The sequence below is a fragment of the Ziziphus jujuba genome, chromosome 10, assembly GCF_031755915.1.
Source record: "Ziziphus jujuba cultivar Dongzao chromosome 10, ASM3175591v1".
NCBI lineage: Eukaryota > Viridiplantae > Streptophyta > Magnoliopsida > Rosales > Rhamnaceae > Ziziphus > Ziziphus jujuba.
Genome location: NC_083388.1, coordinates 21,561,055 through 21,579,468, shown reverse-complemented (window position 1 = coordinate 21,579,468; position 18,414 = coordinate 21,561,055). Strand labels below are relative to the sequence as shown.

Below are 18,414 nucleotides of genomic sequence, written 5' to 3'. Positions count from 1 at the left end.
GACAAGAGTCACTTGGTACAATGAAACTCAAATAATCAGCAGCAGCCTGCTCTTTCATAATGTTGACACCAACGACTTCTCCATCAATATTGACAAGAGGGCCCCAAGAACTCCCCTAAGTTACAAAGAAAAACAAAAAGAAGAGTTAACCAATGAACATGATTCAATTATTACTCCTATCCACAGAGACAGAGAGAGAGAGAGAGAGAGAGAGAGAGAGTATTTGTGTTTTACTAGATTAATTTGCACAACCTGTCTACAAATATGCTCTCCCCATCCACCAAGACCAAAATCACTACTTTTACAAACAAAACAACTGCAATATGAGGAAGAGAATAAAGTGAAAGAATTCTTCCCTCAATCTTTAGGAAAAACATCTCATGTACCTGAGACCTACTATCTAACAAGTGTTGCAATGAGTATTTACCCCTAATATCTAATGCTTGGATGGAAAAAAGTTAATATGATATTGGACAAACCAAGTATTAACTGATAAAAGTCAACTTCTAAATGGAAACATTTGCTAAGATACTCAGATCGATATGGATTATCCAATACAATATGAATGTCATTTTCTAACATGAATTGCGATCAATTACATAATAGTGTCATATTCTAGAGTTGTGATTCTACCATGTCTTTTTCATACCATTGAAAATCGATTTTATGGTATAATGCGATAACTAAATGCACAAAAGATATGATTAAACAAATAGATACCCCAAAACCTCATTATTGATTGGTTTACTACATTGAAATGGTTAGCTTTCTTTTTAAACTAGGGTACAAACAAGTAAGGAGGAAAAAATTTATTCATCCCCAAAGAGGTATTGCAAAATCCAACGAAAGATTCGTAGCTACCTTACGTATAATCATGCTTCTTGTACATGTTTCTAACATTTTGAACTACAAGCCTAACTACCTTACTATACCAGTGATGACAGTATTCAGAAGTGAAAGAGGGCAGCCCATAGCTACCACCCAATCCCCAGGTTGAAACTTCGTTAAAGAGCCAAGTATGGCAGATGGGAGTGGGGTTTTGGAATTGATTTTGACAATAGCAATATCAAAATGTGAATACAAATTCATTGCTAACCAACAAATGTTCTACTATCCAGCAAAATTACATGAGCCTGCAACAATGCCATGCATGAAAATCAGATACAAATATAATAACCATATGATATGTTTGATGTTTTCATATGTTAAAAGTAAAGCATACTTCCATAGAAAAAATTTTCATATCATACAGCATTCATAAGTTCTTGTCATTCCTACATGTTCTCCAAACTTAGAAGGCCACAAAAATCAAGGTCTACCAATCGGTATTAAAGTCCACTTATCATGGTAAGTATCACAAGGAAAAACAAAGAAGCTTCAACAGAACAAAAAATTGGTACTTTCCACCATAAGAAAAGAATCTAGGCATATAACCACTTACCTTTCCTATTGGTGAAGCCGTAATCCTTAAAAATCACAACAGCTTGAGCACATGTCAAAATGGTACCATCTTTGTCAATAATAGTTCCAAAACCAATACCCTTTCCACCAATGGCCCCATTTTTATCTACAAACAGAGCCAATCGATAAAACACCCCAAAACCAACATTCAGAAACTACTAAGGAAAAAATCACTTACATACCCTGAGAAATTTATATGGTCAATACAGCAGGAACAATACATGCAGCTGCAATTGCAAAAAGGGTTTTGGGCTATCTCCAGAAACCCACTTTACATTTGATGAGAGAATTGGACCAGCTTTGGATGAAAATAAAATTTTCATTTACAAAACATAAAACAAAAAAGGGACATAAATTTAATGTATGAAAAGTTTAAACAGAATACAAAGGAACAATCCATTTTGACAGTGATCCAATGATCCAAACAAAGGGTGAGGAAGAGGTAAATGCATCACACAATGACCCAGGAGCGGACAGCCCTAAAATTAGTTTCTACATTTAAATTCAAAAGCCAAACCAGGAACTGATCGGTTTCGCTAGCAACTGCTTTAACCTGGGATTTCACATTTTCCCAATCCAACAATGAGTAAGAACCAACAGTTCCATTTCATCCATTTTCTAAGTTATTAATTAAATGTGAATGCGGAAGAATAACAAACATAAAAAGAAATAAAAGAAAAGAATTGGGATAAAGAAACAAAAGGAATTTATATTTAACATACGGAGCTGTTGATATACCAACTACATTTTTATGCACCACATAGCTTCCAAAGAACAAAACAAAACAAAACAAAACCTAAAACCCTATAGCATAGAATTTACTCCCAATTACATAACTAAAAGGGATTTCTATTAAAATTTCTATTCTAATATTATTATTTATTTCTAAATGAAGCCTTTTTGGGCGATTTCTTTGCTTGGGAGGCCTTATCGGATTCAGATGCGGTGGAGGACTTCTTGGGAAGCAAAACTTGGTGAATATTTGGGAGAACTCCCCCGCTTGCAATGGTCACACCCTGAAGCAATTTTCCCAACTCATCGTCGTTCCTCACCGCCAAAAGCACGTGCCTTGGATTTATCCTGTTCTTCTTGTTGTCACGTGCCGCATTCCCAGCCAACTCCAACACCTGCTTTCCGTTCAAACAACACAAAAACATAAAGATTAACTGATTGATCGTGAACTTTGAACAAATAAATAAAAAATGAAACGCATTTTCTTTGTCCGATATAATACAAGGCATGACAACGAGAAAATGATATAGAACTTTAGTTTTAGTTTTTTTTTGCTTTTTCCACCAGCTAAACAAATAAGAAAAACATTTTCCAGTGAATTGTTAAGAATGATAAAATCTAACACCAACATTACGTTATCTAACTAATAAATTACATCAACCAAAAAAAAATATGAGAACAAAAAATTCGGATCTCGTAAGTTATGAATAGAATACCTCAGCGGCGAGATATTCAAGAACAGCGGCGAGATATATCGGAGCACCGGTACCCGTACGCTGAGCATAGCGTCCCTTTTTCAAGAACCGAGCAATCCGACCGACTGGAAACTGGAGCCCGGCTTTGATAGACTTTGAGACGGCCTTCTTTCTTTCCCCGCCTCTCCTTCCTCCGGCTCCCTTTGTCACCTTCACCGTGGAATCCATTTGCTCTGCCTGCTGCTAAGAAGATCACGCAATACCTCACTCAGTTTCTCTGTGGGCTTTCAAATCAACACCACCTACTCACGTTTCGGAGGGAAACAAAAATATCTCTCTCTCTCTCTCTCTCTCTCTCTCAGGCTTGGATTTTGAATTTTTAAAGATGAGAGTTTTGGGTGGGCACTAAGTACTTTTATAGGGGAAACGTACCACGCTGGCAATCCGTGGTTTTGAAGCTCAGCCAATGAGATTGTGACTCTGAAAGTGGATCGAGTTAACTGGGAAATGACGAAAAATATTGTTTGATCGTACGGCTGACATGATTGACACGCTGGCGATCCGTGTGCTTTCAGCTTTCGCAAAGTACATTCGACAAGACCAATCCGTGGTTTTTGTTTTAGGATTTTTAGCTAAAAGTGAATTGGTTAAACTGTTCGTGAATCGTGCCTCTGGATTTGTACAAACTAACAAATAATGACCCACCGTATTAAAAAAAAAAAATCAGCCCACTCTTTCCACATGCTTTTTTTTTTTTTTTACCCCCTAAGTGAATAAAATTCATAAGTAGATAATAAATTAATAAGACGTCTACAAAGAAAATTAATTTTAAAGAAAAAAAGTGATTGCCTAATGACCGAATGCATGCCAATGGTATTATTAATCTATACTTCTTGTTTTGTTTTTTTTTTTTTTTTTTTTGGGAAAGGAATCTGTGTTTATTTGATATTAGGTTATATTCCTACAAACACCTCACAATTTACATAGGATTTACATATTATATTAACTACCAAAGCAATAGTTTGATCCACAACGTTACTCGAAAAATGAATAGAAAAAGAAGATAGCATGTAAAAGGAATTATTAGAACATTGAAATGTCAAATTTGGTTTTTACCAAAAACATTGTCTTTTTTTTTTTTTTTTTCTGGTAAATTTTACCAAAAGCATTGTCCCACTTGATAAATTCCTTTCTCCCAAATGGCTAACAATTTAGTGGCTAGCCATGAGCAAAATTGTACTAGAATTGAAGTTTATTTATTTTTATTTGAGGAAATGCATATATATATATATATATATATATTGTTACAGAATTGAAAAAAAAAACAAATGGCAATAGAAACAAAGAAATCGAAGAATAAACACACAATTAACGTGAAAACCTTTAACGGGAAAAATCACGGGCAGGGAGAAGCAAATCCAATATCAAAAGATTTGTACAAGGTGAGTCAAATTTCGAGATACCCTAAAAAATTCCAATGAGGGCCGAACAAAAATACAGATATATATATATATATATATATATAGAAAAAGAATAAATTTATTGGAAACATGTTTTTAATATATAAAAGATAGAAATGTATAGATTTCGCACCTTTATCTTGTTTGATATATTCACAGCTATATGGTGCCAAAACAAAGAAACATATAAAAAGAAAATGAGAAGACAAATTTGTCATACTATGAACCCGGAGTATACAACAAAGTACATCGATATGGGACCATGATATCCAGAATTGTCTTGTTATAGACTTCCAAGGCAAAAGAACCAATTGATGCTGCATTTTGACACGAGCTTATGTGTCGAGATCATCAAACTGGTCGTCACCTGGGAAAGAGCTGATGATCTTCTTCTGCATATTTCTTAAACTGGCGGCAAATTCCAAAGCTTCATTCATGGCGGCACGAGCACCGGCAATGGCTTCCTCAAGCTCCTTATGTGTCAAGTAATAGGCACATATTTGACTCAGAATTCGATCATGCCTCTCTTCGAACATTGCTGCTCTCACTTCTGCTTGTTCAAGTGCTTCTTCTATGATCTTTAGTTTCTCTTTTCTGAGTTGTTGATTTTGCCATTTCTTAACATTTGGTACCAAAAATAATAAGGATGTTGAGAAACCGATTATGGTGAAAAAGGCATGCCTTAATGCCATGGCATATAATTTTTGTGTTTGTTTCCTTCAGCAAGTCTATGACGAGTAGGGGGAAAAAAAAAAAAAGTTGGTACTTAAAAATCCTTTCCTTTAACTGAGAGGCATTGAATTACTTTTGGGTTACTTATTCTCATCTGGCTTAGATCATGGGTACCAATTCCATAAGTAATTTCCGATTCTAAGCCATGAATTTATTCTCTATTTTAACAAAAAATAAAAAATAGAAAAGCATGCACTAACCTCATAAAATAAAATACTTCGTCCTATAGAAATTTGAGAGTAGCAATGCGCATCCGGGGAATCGAACCCCGGTCAGTACCGTGGGAGGGTACTATGATACCACTACACCAGATGCGCTATTTGTCGTTAGGAAAAAGTTTAAATATTAAACAAATATAATTGCTAAATCAATTTCCAACTTTTTTAGTAGAATTTTTGTTATTTATTTATTTTTTAGAATTACTTGCTGGCAGCTAATATTATGGAGCTATAATGCTACTCTTAACTTTAATTCATTTCTAAAAATTGTCAAAGGAAGAAATCTCAGCAAAAAGCAGAAAAACACCCATTCAAAGAGTGCAAATTTCAATTAGTAGCAAGGTAATTATCACTTAAACTTCATTTAGTACCCAGCAAGACCAAAATATAGCTCATGTACATTCATTTTACATAATTGAGAGTGTCAATAATTCACTGGTTCTGTATTTTAAGACTTCTTTTCTCAGTTTCTTCTAAGCATTGCTCGTATTGCTTCTATTCTACGAAAACTTCTCATATCTTAAACATTTATACTTGATATTTTCCATCGCTTTTTTTATTCTCTTTTTGACCCTGTTGTTGGCTTTATTGGCATATCTGCTTCAGGGTAAACATAAAAATTTCCTTCTTGAATTGCTGCAAAGCCTCCATTCTCAATTCTTTAACCGAGCACAGATTTGAGACGAAAATATTACAGTCAAAAAAAAAAAATAAAAAAGAAAGAGACATAGAGACCCAGAAATTTAGATAACTACCAGTATTATGCTTTCACATCCAAAGGAATGGACCTATAAAAAGTCACTTCAAATTATGAAGGAACAATTAAGTACATGGCATTTTTTTTTTAATCTCTCAACAAAAGTAAAGATGCGTAACAATATAACAGTTCCACTAGTAATTTGTTTCCTTTAACATTTTTCTTCTTTTCTCATTGTTTCTGAAAAACTTTAAGAATTACTTTATTGCTTAACGGCATTGAGATCACAAATTCAATCTAGCTACACTGGTGCTAACATTTTAGTCAAGAAGTAGCTTGGACACACCAATTTGGTTTGACTGATCTTCTAGTAAAATTATGTGGCTTAATAAATTAGAGGCTGATTTGCAAAGGAGAAGAAATTGAACTTGCTAAAAAGAAATAGTATATATACCTCATCGTCTCCCTCTTTGATGAAACCTTACTTTCCAAAATTTGCGAAAATCGCCTTTCCACCAGAGCAGATCAGTTGACATGAATTTTTGAGACTGCCAAATGACTTAACAGTGAATAATAAGATAGATATTAAAGTAAAAAATGTGCAAAGCATGATTGAAAAGAATATAGAGAACCAGATTATCTAAAGTTATCAACAACTCACATAATACCCAGCAATAACCTGCATTAAGGATATTTGCCTCCTCTCTCAAATCCTGCTTTTCTGGAGGTCCATTAACACGCACATCACACCTATATACATACACATAGTGGTGATTCCAAGTGCAAAAACAAACTTTTAATAACAAAAGCAGAATCCATCAGAAACCAAACTGAATACGTACAGGAGTCACTTCTCAGAAGTGAATTCCTCTCCAGGATACTCCACTAGCTTTTTAGCCCCGACAACCTGAAGTATTCATTCCATACCTGCCAAAAAAATAAAATAAAAAAATATTATGGACACACATATATACAGTTTTTAGGGTCAAAATAATCTGTAATAGAAATAAATAACGGAGATAATAATTAAACAAGACATGACTTTGTGCTAGACCTGAAGCAATCTGGCAACTATGCTAGCTTTCTCTGCTCTTCACTTCTTTCTAACATTTTATATGCTTGCTTTTTCTGCTTTTCACTTCTTTCTCACCGAGAAAGAAATGGCTTTTCATTAGGTTTGCGAATAGAACTGTTGGGAGAAAAAAAAAAAAAAATGAAAGATTTGAGCATGATATATTCCTTGTAACCTTGAAGACAAAAAGACCTAGTACACAAAGCAAGACAGGCACAGGATGGTGAAAATGTTCGAGAGTAAAAGTTTTACTGTTCAAGGTCAACATCGAAAGTGGCATACTCAGAAATCAACGATTGAAAAATCATGGCTAAGCATGATTATTTTCTTAAAAGAAAAAAACTGTCAACTAAAAATTTGCCATTTGATCTAATAATCTCATTGAAAACATAAGTGAACTTACTACAATCAGAATCAGCTAATTTCCATCCCTTCCAGCTTGACCTGCTTGTTAATCGTATGATTCCAGACTCTATAAAAAATTGCTTGTTAAAAGGAGATACGAGAACAAATATCTGAAAACAATTATAAGGGGATTAAAAAGTGGCATCCAAGATCGAAACACTGGTCACTTAGGAGGAAAGAAGTGTCAGAAATTTTCCCCCAACACAAAAAAACCTAGTTTTTGGGTGAAAATAAAACAACATTTGAGAGATTATTTACCACAATTCATACAGCTGTAATATATGATGAGACACTAACAAGTTAGCAGAACTAAGTTAATAGGATCACCTTTGGCCAACCATAGTGGATAATTCTTCGGACATTTAACTTGTCAATTCCCATTCCAAAAGCAATTGTTGCTACAACCTGGAGATGAGTTAACCATAGTGGATAATTCTTTAGAGCTTATAAAATCCAGCATGCTTTAGAATAATAATCTGGCTATGCACTACAGAATGATATTTTCATATACAATATATTTTAGATTGTATTTTCTGGTATCATCCATGAAAGTCGAACACTAATACCTGCAATTTGCTTTCATGAAATTTTTTATGAAGCTTCATTAGTTTTGTCAAACGGAGAGAAGTAGCATGGAACATGTTTAGTTCAGCAAGTATTTTAGGTACAATATTGCTAAATTAACTGCAATGATACGGAGGGTAGTATTTCATAATGAAATGGCAAAATGGGACAACTATAAGGTATCATCAGCCAACTCCAATAAGTTCCTGAAAGATAAGATTTTCATTGCATCCTATGGCATTTCCAATGGAAAAAAAATGATTGTGCAGCCAATCACTTTTCAGCAAGTTGCTATTGCAAATGGCTGCATATTTATAATAATGAATTATTCCTCAAGAAAGAGGTTGGTTTAGATTGAGGACCATATATTGGATTGTAACAGAACAAAGGGCGAGCATACATATGGTATTATCAAAGATTATTACACCTTAGACATATGGCTGTATTATAGGATGCAGCTTTAACATCACAACTGCATAGACAGTCTGTGATGCTATGTGTTTCGTATTGAGTTCAAACATATATTATTGTTGGTAAGTCTCCTGTATGCATTGTAGTCTTTATTCCAGCCTTTTTGGGGATTCCACCAACATGCTATTATTATCACAAGTATCAGGCTTATTGTTTGATTCTTGTGAGAAGATCCTTCTCATAAGAAGACTTTGCAGAAGTTATACCATATTTTACCTGTTAAACAGCAGCAATGAATCATAACTTTTTTCTTTTGTAACGATTATTGATGCACAGAGACAAAATGCAAGATAAAAAGCATGCAGGTAAAAGACAAAAAGAATTCATCCAGGATGACATGTATTATTCAGTTGCAGATTTCAAAAAATGCATCTTCTTGTGAAAATACTTCTGAAACCATACTAAAAAATGAAAATGAGGAAAAGGGGAGGTGGGCAGGGAGGGTGGAGATGAAACTCGCCTAAAACCTCAAGTTTTCCTGGAAAAATGAAGCAAGCACAAGCTTTGTTTCATTTGACATGGTCAATGTCTTGAGAATGTGTTCTCGAACCCGAATTGTGACGGTTTCAGCCAATGCCATTATAGGCACATCAAACTTTAAGAATTTCAAACAGCTTGCACTGAAGTTTTCTCGCAATTCAGACAATCTCCCGAAACGTTTGAATACATGTCTCATAGACTGGAAAAAAAAAAAAAAAATTAATCATCCATTTTTAAACTAGGTTGACGCCTGAAAGAGTGGACATAGAAACTCAAAGGTTGAGCAAAGGCAGGCAAGAGAAAATAATAACTTGTTGCTACTCGCTAATATGTCGATAACATGAGTGGCATAATTTTTTTAAGCTGGAATCACAGAGTACTTTTTCATGCTAATCATAAACATATTATTTAGATTTATCTGGGAATTCCTCTGTACTGAAATGGACATGGTTAAAAGAAACCTGTAGTCAGGCCGAAAATCATGGCCCCACTCAGAAACACAATGGACTTCATCAATTGCAAATAGTGCAATTCCACGACTTTCTGCTAACTGTTGAAGTGGTTTTATCAGTCTGCAGCACAATAAGATGGTTGTATTTTTCAGTCAATTAAAAAAAAAAAAACAAAAAAAAAAAAACAAAATCTTTATTCAAACAAAGAAAGTCTACTAATGTTTTGGATGTTTTACGTTAAAACTGTCTGGGGTCACATATTTATTATACTATACATGCCTTTCATTGCCTTATCCTTTATAATACTATCTGGTTGTCCAGACCCAAGAAAGCCAGTAGAGACTCCATGTTCAGCGAGTTTCAAGTATTGATCACCAACAAGCTTGTTAGGGGTGGAATCACAACAACAACCTTGCCCGAAAGTAATGCCGGACTCTGAAAACACAGAGATTTCCCAGTTCGAAATGAAACGAACCGAACCGCAGCTAAACAACATAAATGGTATACCTGAACCTGTTGCGGCAACAAGAAGACAGTCTTTTTGAGCTAGCCAAGCATTCGAGGCTTCTCTCTGAGCAATGACGCCGTTGGCCCGGACGGCCCTGTTTGGAAAGCAAACGGAGCTATACTATGCACCCGGCTCGGAATGGATGTAGACGATGAGAGGAGCTTCAACATTTCGGTGTGGAAAATAAATAAGATTGCGGGGACAATATTTGTATTGGAATTTGGAAGGAGAGCGTTGGGTTTTCATTTCTCTGATTGGTTTGGTGATTTTGTTGGGGGGAGAACCGCCATTGATGAAGCTCAGAAAGAAATATAAAGAAAGAGGGGGTTCTGTATAACTGTCAACCTGATACGATTAATAACTGGCGCGCTGAGGAAATGTATTTTATCTTTTAGATATGAATAGTAGCATTAACGCTTTGGCTTTAAGTTGGATAAATACTTTGACTTATAACGTTGAGCGAGTGTAATTTAAATAAAAAAAATAAAAAATCCACAGATTGAGTCGGTGTAACTGATAACTTAGCTATGTCTTTGTGATTGTAGGATTTACTACGTATCCAACGTACTTGATATTTGTGGCACAATATCAAATGGGATCAAAATACACACACACACACACACACATATATATATATATATATATATATATATATGTAGTGGCACAGTATCAAATGGGATCAAAATATATATATATATATATAAATTCCTTTTTTTCTTGAAGAAAAATTAAATATCATATGATAATTTATTTTATTATTAGTAGGTTTACATTATCATATTAGATTTTAGATACATCAAAAAAACAAAAAATAAAATAAAATTGCAGAATAAAAAAATAAAAAATAATAATAAATGATATAAATTGATACTGCCATCCATAGTTTATCAATTTACACCATGTAACCCACAATATAAAGACTATTAGATCATAACTATGTATTCTAGTATATATATATATATATCAGTGATATATATACATTTGACGAGGAAGCAACCAGTAGCACAAAATACATCAAAGATTTTCCAGTTATATGATTTTATTAATTAAGGGACCAAATGTTATATTGTGAAATGAAATGGAACATACAAATCCAACATTTAGTTGGGAAAGGAAGCTGACATGGATAATAATTTTAAGTAAAATACAAAACTAAATTCCAATTTTATGAGCTTGTTATTTTAATGAACAAGTTTTAAGTATTTAAAGAGTGGAATTTTTAGAATTGCTCTTTTAATGGATATTTTTCTTAGAATTACTGACCGCCAACGTTAAAATATATTGGAGCTCTAACACACTTGTAAAAGGAAGAAATCAGGAGTAGGAGCAGAAAATGCTCATCCTCGATGACAAATCGATTAGTTGCACAGTAATTCATCACCTGAGTACAAAATAAAGCTATCATGAATTCAACTCGTACACTCTATTTTAGAATTCAGAGTGTCAATAAATTCACTGACTGTATTTTAATACTTCTTTTTTGATATTTTTGCTGCTATTCTACCTCGAACAGTTCTCATATCTGCATTATGTTTACTTGATTTTCTTTTCCGTTGCTTTCCTGATTTTCTTGGCCATCTTGACCCCGTTGGTTTGACCGGGTTTCTGTTGAATCGCATACTCTCTAAACGCTGGCGACGAATCTCAGGATCAGCCCAGCCTTTTCCCCAGTCTGAGAAACTTGAAAAAGGTTTGGACCGACTCTGACTCTCAGAGAGCAGCATATCTGCTTCAGGGTACACATAAAAAGTTTCATCCTCCTTGGATTGCAGTACCTCCATTCCCTGCTCTGTTAGCTCTGGAAACTTCAACTGGACATGGGTCTGAGAAGAAAACATTGCAGTTAAAAAAAAAAAAAAAAAAAAAAAAAAAAGAGACTGCGAGGACCAGATATGTAGATAACAACCAGTAAGCTTGCATGCAAAAGAAACCAAGCTGAAAGAAAATACACGAACAACATGATGCACCCAAAATTCAAGCCAGAAGCGAAGTTCCAGCAAAATATGTAGGTGCTTTTAAGTTTTAACGCATGGTTTCTTTGATGTCTCTGAAAACGGAAAAGATGCATAACGATATAATATTTCCTCTAGTAGTTCGTTTCTTGAGCTTTCTTTTTTATTTCTTTATTGCACAACAGGATTGAGATCACTAAGTCATTCAAACTATAAATAGAATTAATGCCAACATTAGTCGAGGATACACTATTATTTTACTGGTGTGACAGTAAAAATATGTGGGTTACCAAAATTAGAGGCTGGTGGAAAATTAATTAGGGGTAAAAAAATGCAAGTCGTTCACATAAAATGTCCAAAGGAGAAGATCTTGAACTCGCTAACAGAAAGAGTATACCTTATCGTCTCCCTCTCTGATGAACCCTTTACTTTCCAAAATTCGAGCAAGACCTTGCCACCAGAGCAGATCAGTTGCCATGAACTTTTGAGACTGGATATGAATTTAAAGAAGTGTTAAGATTTGACTTAAACATCAAATCAAAAAGAGAGAGAGTGAACAAGAAAACCGGTATCACCTGCTCCCTTATTTTACTGACAAACGTTCTTAAGTTAGGTTTCTCCATGAAACTCTGCTGTTTATTATCACTGCTTATAACATCGTAGTATGACCCAACTAGTGGAGTTCTCTTTCCCTGAAATTTAAGATATGCCTCTCACCAGATGATTGAAGAAAAGATTACAGTACCTTGAGCTCATAGACAAACCATTTACAAATTCAAATATCAAAGCATTCATTATGTGCAATGTGAAAAGGAAATGTATGAAAATATTAACAAGAGAGGCATAATATAAGGAAAAAAACAAAATGCAAAGAATATCTAAGCTATGTGGTTAAAATCAAACAGTGCAAAATAGGATACTTATGTATCGTTAAAATCATTGGTATATATAGTTCAGTCGTAGGCTCATAATACAAATCTTGACAAAAGCAATTAAGTACTTTGCAATGTATGACCCACAAAGAATACGAAGAAACATATCATCCAAAGTTATAGTTGCTTACATAATATGCAGCAATAACTTGCATAAAGATATCTGCCTCCTCACTCAAATCCTGCTTTTCTGGAGGTCCATTAACACATACATCACACCTGCATAAAAGTGGATTGCCAGTTACATTTTTCAGATTGAGAAATTATAACTTTAATATGAAATATTAACAAAACAATTCTGAGAATCTGTATGGTTAAGTACATTGATAAATATTAAACATGTATTCAAATGTATGGTTAAGTACATTGATAAATATTAAACATGTATTCAAACACACAAATTCCAAGTGCAAAAACAAACTTATATATCAAAATGGAACCATACAACATACGTACAAGTGACACTTCTGATACGTGAATTCCTCTCCAAAATACTCCACCAGCGTTTTAGCACGACAACTAGAAGAATTCATTCCATATCTGCAAGTGAAAAAATAAATTAATTGAACTATGCCAACATATATCATTTCTCAGGATCAAAATAATCTGTAATAGAAATAAATATTATGTTGGAGAGAAATATACAAGACATGAATTTGTTATAAACCTGAAGCAATCAGACAACATTTTATATGCTTGCTTTATCTGCTCCTCACTTCTTTTATTCGGCAAAAGGGATGGTACTTTCGTTAGGTTTGCAATAAGGACTGTTCGATAAAAAGTAGCAGATTGTATAATCCTACATTGAGTATATCAATAATATTCATCGTAATTTAATTATTACTGAGAGAACCATATCGAATAACCTGAACTTCAAGACAAAAGTCCTAGTCCATGAAGTAACACAGGCATAGGGTAAAAAAATTCAATGCAAAAGTTTTTAATGTTCAAGGTCAACATATCATGAGGCGTACTCGGAACTGGACTTACCACAATCAGCTAATTTTCCATCCCTTCCAGCTCGACCTGCTTCTTGATAGTATGTTTCCAGACTCTAAAACAAAAACTTATTGTCAAAAGGAGATTCAATAATAATCATCTGAAAAGAACATACCCACAATGAAAAAATGGCATCCATAACAAAAATAAATGGTCAGTTCAAAGGAAAAAAAAATGTCATATAAATACCCCCATTACAAGATAAAATGCTAAATTTAGGTGAAAACAAAATAATATTGAGAGATTATTTAGCATACATGATACAGCGATAAAATATGATGCAAAAATATTAGCAAACTAAATTAATAAGATCACCTGTGGCCAACCATAGTGGATAATTCTTCTGACGTTTAATTTGTCAATTCCCATTCCAAAAGCAATTGTTGCTACAACAACCTGAAGATGAGTCAAACAAAGTAGATAATTCTTTGGAGGTTGGACATGAAAAAATCCAGAATGCTCTAAAATATTAATCTGGTAATGCATTATAGATGATATTTTGGGACACAAAAAATGATTTCAAAATGGATTTTCCAGTATCATCATAAAGTCTTAATATTAATACCTCCAGAGTGTTTTCATGAAATTCCTTGTGAACCTGACGTAGATGGGATTTTGGCAACTGGGAAAAAAAAAAAACTCATACATTAGTTGCATCAAACAGTAGACAGTTTTAGAAATAGCATGGAGCATCTTGAATTCAGCAAACATTTTAGATATAATATTGCTAAAGTAACTGCAATGATATGGAGAACAGTATTTCTTAATGGACTTGCAAAATAGGACCATTAAAAGGATATCATCATATCATCAGCCAGCTTCAATAAGTTCATGAAAAATATAATTTTTATGGCATCTTATAGTGTTTCGATGAAAAATGATTGTGCAGCCAATCACTTTTCAAAGGTAAATCGTTATAGCACAAGCCTATATAATTATAATAGTCTCTCAAGAAAATATTTAGGCAGCGAATTCTTACTCAAGTAAAACATTGGTTTATAAGGCAGAGACATAGAGAGGACCACATATTGGATTGTAACAGAAGAAAACACTATATATGTTATTATAAAACTTTAAACATACCGCTGCATTATAAGCAGCAGCCTTCACACCACACCCACATAAATACTTTGTGATACTCAATGTTTCTTTTCTAGTGGGGACGTATATGATAGTTAGTCCTTGGTCTGAAGTCTCCTGTATACATTTTAGTCCTTCTTCCAGTCCTTTTGGGGAACCCACAGTCTTAAACCCACTGATATCCCTGTCCCGAAGAGGAGATTGTGCACAGAATTCACCACAGGCAACTGTAAAAAGTGCTTAGAATTAAAGAACAAATATCAAATTATTAAAGCAAAGAGAATTCATACTATACGTTTGTAAATTAAATTCCAATTTAATTATGCCTTAGAGAACAGCATATAAGATAACATTTAATTATAAAAAATAAAAATAAATTAAACAAAAAGCATCAGAACTTGCAAAATTTTTGTACCATCCCAATCATCTACACTCTGATAGATGTCAACTTCATTTTCCAAGTACTCTACTGACATTTCTTTTCCCTTAGTAGCCCTTGAACCATTTTTCTTAGTTGAATTTACTTCATCATCTATGTCGTAGTAACCATCCTCAATGTCGCTCAAATCAGTTTCAGAAATGTCATCTTGCTCTGATATGCTATTATTAACAGAAGTATCAGATGCATTGCCTAATTCTTGCGAAAAGATATGTTGTTTCTTTTCACCTGTTTTTATCTTTGTCACATAAATATCTATAAGTTCTTGGAAATCCTTCTGATAAGAAGACCGTGAAGATGTTCGACTATGTTTTACCTGTTAAACAGAACCAATTAATCATAAAGTTTTCTTATGAACATAATCCTGAAACTGAAACCATACTAAAATGTGGAAAAGGGAAGGAGAGGTGGGGGTTGGGTGGGTGGAGATGAAACTCACCGAAAACCTCAAGTTTTCCCTGAAAAATGAAGTAAGCACAACCTTTGTTTCATTCGACATAGCTAGGGACTTGATAATGTCTTCTCGAACCTGAATTGTGGCAGTTGCAGTCAATGCCATTATCGGTATATCTGACTTTAAAAATTTTAAACTGCTAGCAGTGAAGTTCTCTCTCAATACTGACAACCTCCTGAAACATTTGAATACACATGTCAAAGGCTGAAAATTTTAATCATCTATTAGAAACTAAGTTGATGCCTGAAAGAGTGGATAGAACCTTAAAGATTAAGGAGGAAAGCAAGAGAAACTTAAACCAGATATAAGGTAAGATAAAGTAGAAGCAAGTTAAATACTGAATTAATAATAACTTGTTCCCGGTTTGTTGATAATATTGGTAGCAGACATTTTAGGCTGGAAGCAAAGAGAAAGGCTTTTTTCATGCTAATCGTGAACATACTATCCAGAATTAAATAGGACTTCTTCAGTAGTAAAGTGGACATAGTAAAATAAACCTGTAGTATGGCCGAAAATCATGGCCCCACTTAGAAACACAATGGACTTCATCAATTGCAAATAGTGCGATTCCACGGCTTTCTGTTAAATGTTGAAGTGGTTTTATCAGTCTGCAGCACAATAGGTTGTATATTTTAGACAATCAAAACAAACAAATCCTCATCCAATCAAAAGCTGTCTAGTGTTTTGGATATTTCACCTTATAACCGTTTCAGGGCATATGTATATTATGCTATACATGCCTTTCATTGCCTTATTCTCTACAGTACTATCTGGTTGCCCAGAGCCAAGAAAGCAAGCAGAGACCCCATATTTTGCAAGTTTCAAGCACTGATCATGCATCAAGCTTATCAAGGGTGAAATCACAACAACAACCTTCCCTGTCAGTATTGCTGGAATCTGAAAACACAGAGATTTTCCTGCCAAAAGGTGATTGTGCGTAAAGAGTTGATATCCATCCAATAAACTAGCAGAGGAACAGAATTGCATATAAGAAATATAATGGTACCTGCTCCTGTTGCAGCAAGAACAAGACAGTCTTGGTGAGCTAGCCAAGCAGTCAAGGCTTCTCTCTGAAACTTTTTCAAGGATGAATAACCAAAATGCTTTTGCAAAATACCATTAACTTTTTGCTCCCAATCTGATCCTGAATCCACCTCTTGTGGGCAATTAAATGTAAATGTTTCTGTTGAATTTCTGTCGTGATAACTTTCGTATGAAAGAGGTTGCTTACATTGTTCAACATGAACAGGAAATACTTTACCTACAGAAACTGATGCATCACCTATAGCATCCATCTTGCTATGTTTGGGTCTACGAGAGGATTGGAAATGTTCAACTATGCTAGACTGTCGCATTTGACTCAATGCAGACAAGGAGGACAAAGCTCTTTTCCTCGGAGCCTTTCCATTGCTTGGGGAACATCTAGAACTACTTGTTGCTCTCTCACTGTTTCTATCACAGCTGTTTAATATGTATTCAAGAGCATCATCAAATGATGAACCCACTGCTTGTACAGCATCCTTGACGGAGGAATTTGTAAATCCCATTTCAATCAGCTTCGCAATGACTTGATCAGAAGAGCTACCTTGGCCATCCATGGTGTGCAAATGTTTTCTAGGAAAACACTGGGATACCCAAGGCTAAGCTTGCATCAAAATGTAACTGAAAAACACAAATTCCCACAATTAAAAAACTAAAAATTTTACCACAATTTGCAGTTCTATTGGAAATTCCCTCACGATTTAACCCATTTATTTTCCTACCATTTCTCATCGACCAAACAAAACCTTACCCTTTGTCTTAGACGATGAGAAAACTGAAGAGCGTAATTGAGACAGAAAACAAAACAAAACTTTTAGTGAGAAAAGAAGTCCAATTTGCTGTACTAGCACAAGGCTCAGTTCACTACATCAAGATTTTCTAGGTCCAAGTTTCTTTATTTCCTTTTCCACTCTCATTAATCATTATTATTTTCTCAGCAACCAATCAGTGAAGAACTGAAGAATGAAGATTACCAACCATGAAAGACAGTTCTATACCTCAATTGTTTTTGGTAAATTCCACACCTTAAATTATTAAAAAAAGCAGTTTATAAAGACAATCTACGCCCATCATATTGGCCCCGAATATTTAGAATTTTATAAATAAATAAAGAAAAATAAATAAATCGACGCAGAAAAAATAGCTTACAAACCTGAAAAGCCAAAAAAAATTAAAAAAAATAAAAATAAAAATAAAAAAACAGAGATGAAACCCTCGAATTGCTGTACAGATAATTTACGAACCTGAATATCACATCCCTCGAAATGCCTGATGCTACGGAGCTTCGCTCGCACCCGCCAAACTTAAAATATTCGCCGAAGTTTTGAAGAATTTTAGATGCGATATGTCGTTTGGCCATCCACGCTATCTTTTACTCTTTTAGCATACGCCATGTCGTCTATTGTATTGGGCCAGATTACCTTGTTATTTTCTCCTAGGTCCGAGCCCACGACCACGAGCATGTTGTATTAATTTTTTTTTTTTTAATCCATTATTTTTGGTGAAAACGAGCATTTATATTTAGGATTTATTTGAAGGTATTTTCAAAATTCAACCATAAGTAGAAGAT

At 34.3% G+C, this 18,414-nt stretch overlaps 2 protein-coding genes, 1 long non-coding RNA gene and 1 other non-coding gene across 6 annotated transcripts; all 4 read right to left on the bottom strand.

Moving 5' to 3' along the window:
- Positions 1–2,150: 2,150 nt before the first annotated feature.
- Positions 2,151–3,261, bottom strand: LOC107411895 (histone H2A.1). The gene is made up of 2 exons (XM_048468921.2): positions 2,910–3,261; positions 2,151–2,588 (listed from the first exon to the last, which is right to left on the bottom strand). The coding sequence occupies exons 1-2, from the start codon at positions 3,114–3,116 to the stop codon at positions 2,337–2,339; spliced, it is 459 nt and encodes a 152-aa protein (XP_048324878.1). The 5' UTR covers positions 3,117–3,261; the 3' UTR covers positions 2,151–2,336.
- Positions 3,262–5,326: 2,065 nt separating this feature from the next.
- Positions 5,327–5,397, bottom strand: TRNAG-CCC (transfer RNA glycine (anticodon CCC)). Its single transcript has one exon. It is a non-coding gene; the product is annotated as a tRNA-Gly (tRNA).
- Positions 5,398–5,700: 303 nt separating this feature from the next.
- On the bottom strand, positions 5,701–9,556 carry LOC125421148 (uncharacterized). Of its 2 annotated transcripts, XR_007239325.2 has the most exons (6): positions 7,800–9,556; positions 7,471–7,539; positions 7,050–7,184; positions 6,838–6,922; positions 6,657–6,745; positions 5,701–6,543 (listed from the first exon to the last, which is right to left on the bottom strand). It is a non-coding gene; the product is annotated as an uncharacterized LOC125421148 (long non-coding RNA). The 2 variants fall into 2 exon arrangements; XR_009634630.1 differs by having other exon boundaries at positions 7,471–9,556.
- Positions 9,557–11,245: 1,689 nt separating this feature from the next.
- LOC107411933 (ATP-dependent DNA helicase Q-like SIM) lies at positions 11,246–18,226 on the bottom strand. Of its 2 annotated transcripts, none has more exons than XM_016019620.4 (16): positions 18,089–18,226; positions 16,810–17,465; positions 16,501–16,720; positions 16,301–16,411; positions 15,789–15,978; positions 15,326–15,665; positions 14,914–15,137; positions 14,396–14,452; positions 14,146–14,226; positions 13,822–13,885; positions 13,499–13,598; positions 13,288–13,371; positions 12,963–13,050; positions 12,475–12,591; positions 12,297–12,389; positions 11,246–11,770 (listed from the first exon to the last, which is right to left on the bottom strand). In XM_016019620.4, exons 2-16 carry the CDS (start codon positions 17,399–17,401, stop codon positions 11,414–11,416), a joined length of 2,718 nt encoding a protein of 905 aa, XP_015875106.3. In that variant the 5' UTR covers positions 17,402–17,465; positions 18,089–18,226; the 3' UTR covers positions 11,246–11,413. The 2 variants fall into 2 exon arrangements, with proteins under 2 accessions (XP_015875106.3, XP_048324545.2); XM_048468588.2 differs by lacking the exon at positions 18,089–18,226 and having other exon boundaries at positions 11,246–11,328; positions 11,452–11,770.
- Between the last annotated feature and the right edge of the window lie 188 nt (positions 18,227–18,414).

Bases quoted from the DNA above. Each gene is read 5' to 3' on its own strand.
- LOC107411895 (XM_048468921.2), bottom strand. From the start codon at position 3,116: ATGGATTCCACGGTGAAGGTGACAAAGGGAGCCGGAGGAAGGAGAGGC. The intron at 2,589-2,909 runs GTATTCTATTCA...AACGGAAAGCAG, and splicing joins TTGAATATCTCGCCGCTGAG to GTGTTGGAGTTGGCTGGGAA.
- LOC107411933 (XM_016019620.4), bottom strand. From the start codon at position 17,401: ATGGATGGCCAAGGTAGCTCTTCTGATCAAGTCATTGCGAAGCTGATT. The intron at 16,412-16,500 runs GTGAAATATCCA...ATTGTGCTGCAG, and splicing joins TGCCCTGAAACGGTTATAAG to ACTGATAAAACCACTTCAAC. The intron at 13,051-13,287 runs GTACGTATGTTG...ACTTTTATGCAG, and splicing joins ACGTATCAGAAGTGTCACTT to GTGTGATGTATGTGTTAATG.